The sequence below is a fragment of the Leuciscus leuciscus genome (assembly GCF_965113295.1).
Source record: "Leuciscus leuciscus genome assembly, chromosome: 1".
Lineage (NCBI taxonomy): Eukaryota > Metazoa > Chordata > Actinopteri > Cypriniformes > Leuciscidae > Leuciscus > Leuciscus leuciscus.
In genome coordinates this window covers 43,104,044-43,111,465 of record NC_138725.1, presented here as the reverse complement: position 1 = coordinate 43,111,465, position 7,422 = coordinate 43,104,044, and the positions used below count along the sequence as shown (strand labels likewise).

Genomic DNA, 7,422 nt, shown 5'->3' with positions numbered 1-7,422 from the left:
TTCTTAAACAACCATGTTCCTATAGGAAGACACATCATGGCCATATTCCAGGATGACAAAGATTCATCAGGCTTAGATTGTGAAAGAATGGTTGGGAGGAAGAATGAAGAATCATTTTCACACATGAATTGGCTCCTCTGAGTCCAGACCTTAAATTCATTGAAAGTCTTTGGGATGTGCTGGAGGAGACTTTACAGAGCGCTGGACTCTTGCATAATGACAATACATGACCAGAAATTGATGCACCTCTTGATGGAAATACATGTTGTGATGCAATGTGTCTTGTCTTCCTACATGGTTGTTCAAGAAATGAAAAGCTACACACTCCATCAATTAGGGTTAGAAGAACTGATGCCAAACATATAACATGTTAGAAACATCATAATCACTGCAGTAATGATCCAACCATATTAAGCATTTGACTATTTAATTCCAAACAGCAACTTATTTTTTTGGCTTGGCGGTGTAGCTGTGATAAATAGATTTAGATCTACATCCCACTAATTGCATTATGATAAAGTGCACCAGAAGCATTCTAATGCCTAATGCTGTTTTGTTAGGGATTATATCTCTAGATATAGATTTTTTGAAAATATTTAATGGAAAAATCCATGACTATGGAAATCAGTAACTTTTGCCATAAGATTAGAATTTTTTTTTTTTTTTTTTCTGTGCTCAAAAATGACAATGATTGTATCTAGATTAATATATTTCTAAAAATGTATACGGTGAAATATTTGTGAAATATTGAAATGGTAATGATTATACTTAATATGCAAAATCTTAATTCTGTTTAGATAAACCACATTCCCATGCTGAAATAGAAATAGAATCCATCACAGAAGTTCTAATGATTTCCACTACAAATACCCTATACAAACATTACACACCATCAACTGTTTACCATTAAAAGTTAAAGCAATTACATAATGGTTTCCAGTGGGAGTGCTGCCAAGTTCATGGTTTTCCCGTGGTTTGAAATATTGCATAAACTGTAAAATAAAAAACATAAAATAATTTTTTTTAATGCATCTATTGAGATATTATACTTTTTTTCTTTTCTTTTTTTTTTTATATTATACAGAGTTTTGTGAGGTAGGGGGCCTTTGAGATCATTTATGAAAACAGACTGTTTATGATTATTACTACAAGTGATTTTCAAGTTGCAATTGTGTACATAGCCTAACAGTGGCTGTGAAATATGTATTTAGGTATGGGGCTGGAATATTTTGAGTGAGATATTTGGATAGAGTTATTGGGCTTTTTTGGGGCTATATTTGATGGGAGTTTGGGCTGGTTTTGTTAGACAGACCTGGCAACCCTGTCCAGTAGTGTGTTTTTGGCCATATTCCATTAGTATTCCATTAGTGCTTTTAACATGCCACCAAATAATAGAAGGCAACAAATTGCCAGCAGAGAGCCACAGGGACCATTACAGTTTCCATTAAAACCAATACAATTCCCATTATAACAATTAAAGCCATTACAAATTCTATGCGGGTTTCAATTGGGTTTTTTTTTTCAGCAGACAGTATGGTTGTGTGTAAATTGTATATTTGGTTTTATACAACAGTTCTTTAACTAAGTAATTCATCGAGGAACTTACGTTTCAGACAAACAGGTAAGTTAGTTATTTCGTATGTCTTGGTAGTTCTTTTCTTCTCAGTGAGACGAAGCCCAAACGTCAAGATTCGCTTGTTAGAAAGCAACACACACACTGAAAGCCGGTCTGGATTAGCGTGTATGAGAGTGGAGCGGATCGACAGAGATTTCCATTCCCACTCAAAGCGTTGAGTAATCACTCCGCCTCAGCTCTAGTCCGGGTTTTACATTTCCCCATGCGAGAAATATCCACCTTTGACCAAAACAACTAACGGCTGGATTCTAACGGTTAAAGAAACTCAATGACGAACTATAGCCTTCTACTTAACAGTAAACATAATTTATTCTGATTGCTGCTATAAATAAATAAATGTATATATTTCTTTAATATGCTTTGTTTGTCGTTTTATTAAAATGAAAAGCCTTATATTAACACCGTAACACGTATGATCACAGATTGGCTTGTGGTGTTCTTGGTAATCTGCAAAGTTAGCGTTATTACTTTTTAAGTAGGAAAAACATTCATCAATTTATTTGCATTATCTATTCTAGAAATGATAAACATCGCAGATCCCCGAAGATAAAGACAGGTGCGTCATTGTAAACCGGTTTGGTGAGCTCGTCAACGGCGCCATTCGCCCCCAGACCGCGAGGAGGCGCTATTATGCGCCAAAGTGACACAAGGAAGCTAATGACTCCACTCCACAATAATATTACCAAAGTACAGGGAAACTGGAAAGGAGCTCTCCCTGTTTATATGGGATGGCAAGTCTAACCAGCGAACGGAGGGCTTTTGCGCACAAGATTAACAGGTAGGGGAACTTCAGCGACTGTTGGACAGCAGAGGTGTTGTGCAGTGGTTGTCCCGCGCATCGGGATTCACGAGAATGGAGAGATAAAGAGATCCGCCACGAGTTACACAGGGATGAACCTATTGTTTAGTTCAACTCGCCGCACTTCGCAACAGTGTGACACTGCAACTTACTTCAGTTTTACTCTTTTAACGGATGAAGTACTTTGCAATGAATACACGGGGGTTTTCAAATCTGAAATTATTAAACTCCGTGGGAATGAAAATATGCTGCATTAAACTCCATGGACTGTAACGTGATGACTAACGTTAGTGAAATCGGAACTACTCTTTTTATCTATTCAAACAGAGAAATATCACTTGGCGGTTCGGGAATGCGCTTAAGGCTGTCCCTTTTAAAACTTTAAAGTCAACACGTGTAATTTACACCTTGTATAGCGCTATGAAAGTTGAATGAAAGTTATTTTTTCTTTGAATTGTTATTATAACAGTAAACAGTGGGAAACTGCCGAGCAAAAATGTATCAGTAGTTCATTATAAGACCCAATACAAAGGATGCAACAATAAAGTAACAATGTTTTTTGTAATAAGAAGGGGATTATAATCCAGAAATAAATAAATAAATTCTTGTTACATGTAAAACTTTTGAAATCTACATTTTATATTGTAAATCTGTCTGTTCAAAATATATTAATGAATGTAATCTTATATAAATAGTATAGCAATTAATATATAGGCCTAATACTTTATAAATCAATCAAAAATGGTGTTCTGTGTCAAAGATGATACCACTGACATGTTTTATGATCATAATTTATATGAGACTAGGCCTAGGGCAATTGTAGTATATTAATATTAGACCTTTCTAACATTATATTAATTATGGTAGCTCTATCTGTATTATGACACGTTTTATGGAACTTTTACACATACATAATCTGTTAGAAGGGCAAACCGAAATGAAACAGCTGAAAATATATAAACATAAAAGTTTGTATATACACAAACTTTTATGATAGATTGCAATTAATGGATTTGACAGCTGCAGTTTTTGCCTGCTCATCAAGAGTTGATGGAATCGACTCACTATTTGCTGAGGAAGCATCTCTAGAACTTTCTCGATGGGTTCATAAAAACAGAGCGAAACGGCAGTATGTCTATGATGGATGTATTCAGGTGTTTATTCATGTTTGTGTATTTGTTGAGAGTGGTGTTCATTCATTGACGTAGACTAGAGCAACACTGATAATTTGTTAAGGAGATTAAAATCACTCCAAATCAATGTGGCATAGGCTATGGGACCTAAGTGAAATCATGCAGTGCGGATGGAAGTAGACGAGCCTGCAGAGAGTATCTTCAGGAGTCTTCACTTACAAAAGCACTTTACTGAGATTGTAATACCATGGTACTTTCGTATGAACTCAGTTCTTACTATATTGATTCATATGGTCCTGTTGGACAATGCCTTACATTTGTAAATAGATGCCATTTCTGCTCAAAAGGCATGAAACCCACGCATAGGCTTATGTTTCTTATAGTTATTATCTTTCTCTGTCTTCACCTCTGTGAGAGTGGACTCATTGTTTCCCTGCAGGATATAGGAAAGGGTGGTGCGCTTCATTCCGCCCATTGCTTTGAGAGCAGGCTAGTTTTCCTATTTCCTTCTGAAGCAGGAAATGGGAAGCCACGGTGCGATGCTCTGATTTTTGTCTTTAAGAAGTGTGCAACGCCTAAAGGTTGCACATTAGCATGCACTTATGAACGCTCTTAATTCTCATTGCAGTGCACTCTAAAACAAACAGCATGTTGTTATTACTCTCAGCTTGATCCTGCTGGCCAGTCAGGTTTAGAGTTTGCCATAACACTCTTTTCCTTCAAGAGTCACAGCTTTATAATTTCAGGAAATGGAAAGGTAGTGAAGTGGCTTGACCCCTGGGAGGAGGCCACGTCTGTTCTTTGCACCACATCGGGGTTGGTTGAATGACAGGGCCTGATGCTGTAGTCGGCAGGGTTTTGTTAGCAGTGCAAAGTCTGGGTTCGTCTGGGAACTGCAGCGGTGGTTAAGGTTAGAAAGTGTGAAAGTGTTTGCTCATGCAGTACTCGCCATCACATCGTGGACTTATTGAACCACAGTTATTACACTGTTCCTATTACACAGTTACTGAACCAAAATGAATCCACACTGAACTGATTTCAAGTGAATAATGACTGTGTACTATTGTCTTTATGGAGCTGCGTTACAGCAGAATTGAACTCTGTTTGCATCCTTGAATTGTTATTTTTTCTGTTTATTCCTGCACACCAGCTTATAAATGAACGTGTAAATGCTGACTCTGTGTTTACTTCTGTACCGTGTGCCATCTTTGTTATTGTTGTTTTGCGCATACGGGCCAGTTCAGGATCATAACCAGTTCACGCTCGAATCTGAAATTTGCCACATTTAAATATAATGTGAACAGCCAAACAAAAAACAGATCTGAGCAATATATCAGAATTAAGCATTAAGGCTTGCAGTGTGAATGTAGTCATATATTTCTTTGATGTCTGTACCACAAAACAGTGAAGAACAAACTGCTGAAATACTTATAGTTAGATCTGTCGCTAAATCAGATATGAGTACACAATTATTGTACACGACAAATTTACAGTAGTATCAATATTATTGTGATGTCTAAAAGAATTAAAAAAACAAAAACAATGCTATCAGTCAAATTCCTCTTTAACTTGGTTTATTTTGTGTTTTTCTCTTTTTTGGCCTATGAATTGCACTCAAAATATTGTATAGTGTGAAAAACAGTGCGCCAAGAGAGTATTTCAGAATTATTCAGGGGAAAAAAAGTAGGCAAAAAGCATCCAGATGACCTGCTACTTAATGCCAGTGGCAGGATTCTGAAGTGTGCATCCAGTGGACATGTTGCTGTCCCATGAGGCCACGGGAGAAGATTTATAAATGGGAGTGAAGCGACACAACTGACGCTGTAGGTCTCATGACAGTGACAACCTGACAGATTCACTACGTCTAGATAACATTTATTTTTTTCATCGACAGGGAAGCAATTACTTATTCAAAAAGAAGTTGCTCAGAGAGACTATAAGATTTCAGATGCAGCCACTGCATCAGCATGATAAAAAAAAAGAAAGAAAAGTATTTATGATGAGTGAAAACCAGCTTTAATGTGCAATATCACCAGCTACTATGGTTGCATGTCAACCTGATACTGGCCTTGTATTATAGAATATTATCATATGTGTAATCTTAACGTAATATCAATATTTAATTTGTACCGGTATATTGCAACACTCCTACATACTATATCACATGCATACTGAAATTTGCTTTAAATCCTTAACTCTTGAGCTATAGTGATATGGATAGGCTTCTTGCCCTAGCAAGCTTCACTAATGATGGGGCGTGTGTGTTTTGAAGGGAACTGGAGCATCTGCAGCTGTGTGTGTGTGTGTGTGTGTGTATATTTGTCTGTGAGAGCGAGGCAGTTTGAGTTTGTTAGAGAGCAGCTGCAGGCTATCTCTGAGAGGATGAGGGGTTACTGGGTTATTGGGCTTTGTTGGGCATTAAAGCCTCACATTTGCTTTTAGTTCTCAAATTGGCAGAGCTGTGGCGTCCTGCCTGCTCTCTGCCAGCGGCTCAGCATCTCTTCAAACGTTCTGAGTTTGACCGTCGCCATCTAAGCAGCTGCCGGCTCTGGCCGCAGTAATATCTGATATCAACTCGTCTCGCTGTCTGTGTCTGATTCGTCATGATCTTCTTGATGATTTGGTCATTGCATATGAGCTCCTGATGTGGTTATATAAAATCATGTAAATATAATAAATGTCCCTTTCCTGTCTTGTTTTGTGTCTCTCATAGGACAGTAGCGTCTGAGGTCAGGAAGCAGGTTTCCCGGGAATATGGCTCACCACAGCTGTCCAAAAAACGTGCTGGAGCTCATCAACCGGTTAGTGTGTATTTGTGTTTATGTATTTCTGCACATAGTCCTGTGGGCTCCTGTCAGGTCTTGAGTAAGACTGAGGGCGTAATTTAACAGTTTGCAGAATATTTGCTTTGAAAACAAACCTGGGGCGCAAGTCTTTAATGTGATATTAGGTTTTCTTGTTTTTCTGGAATTCAGCAAGATTAAGTTTAATATATAAATATTTACAATGTCACATGCGTTTGCATTGGTGAGGTTTCACTTGAGTGTATGAATGTCTTTGCATTACCGTATATACTACCGTTTAAACGTTAGGAGTCAATACGATTATTGTAAAGACATAGCCTAGACGTAAAGAAAAGTGAAGACATTTATGATGTTACAAAAGATTTTAAAATATATAAAAATAGAGCAGTAATAATATTTCATAATATTAATATTTGTTTACTATATTTGTGATCAAATCAATGCAGCCTTGATAAGCGTAAGAGAAATCTTTCAAAAACATTAAAAAAATCTTACCAAATCCAAAGTTTTGAATGGTAGTGTATGTTAAAAAAACAAACAAACAAGTGGCATCTAATAGCACAACACAGGTACACTTTCAAATAAAAACATGTCACAAAAACCAGATAAAACAATAGATATTCTGTTCAAAATGAGAAGGAAAAAAAGGATTTGGTATTGGAAAATCATTATACCAAATTAATACTATAATACGAAATATCAAATTGGTATATCCCATAATCCTGTGTTTTCCATTCTGTGACAGTTGAGCTAAAAAATAAAGATGGCATCTGAAAGTTAAGGTTTGTGTGTAAATGTATGTTTTTGACCAAAGTTTTCCACTTTTGATGTCATTTCTAGCGAGAAATTACTATTGTAGTAATTAAATATTCACTTACGGTAGTTATCGCCAAAGTTCTCTCTATTTTGTTATAGATCATTAAACCGTTACGCTGCCTCAGTAGAGCTGCATGATTAATCGTTAAATCATTATTTTAAGAGATTTGTTGAAAAATGAACAAAGTGAGGTCTTTATGAGTGAGTCATTGTATTATTCACTCAAACAGATTT

General features: G+C 36.6%; 1 protein-coding gene across 2 annotated transcripts in view; it reads left to right on the top strand.

Moving 5' to 3' along the window:
* Positions 1-2,255: 2,255 nt before the first annotated feature.
* The window catches only part of dock6 (dedicator of cytokinesis 6), a 53,602-nt gene continuing 48,435 nt past the window's right edge, over positions 2,256-7,422 (top strand). Inside the window, exons 1-2 of one of the 2 annotated variants that reach the window (XM_082137570.1) lie at positions 2,256-2,414; positions 6,282-6,369. In XM_082137570.1, the coding sequence (XP_081993696.1) occupies positions 2,365-2,414; positions 6,282-6,369 (138 nt within the window). In that variant the 5' untranslated portion in view covers positions 2,256-2,364. The remainder of the gene's footprint in view (positions 2,415-6,281; positions 6,370-7,422) is intronic. The other variant, XM_082137571.1, reaches the window with a different exon arrangement.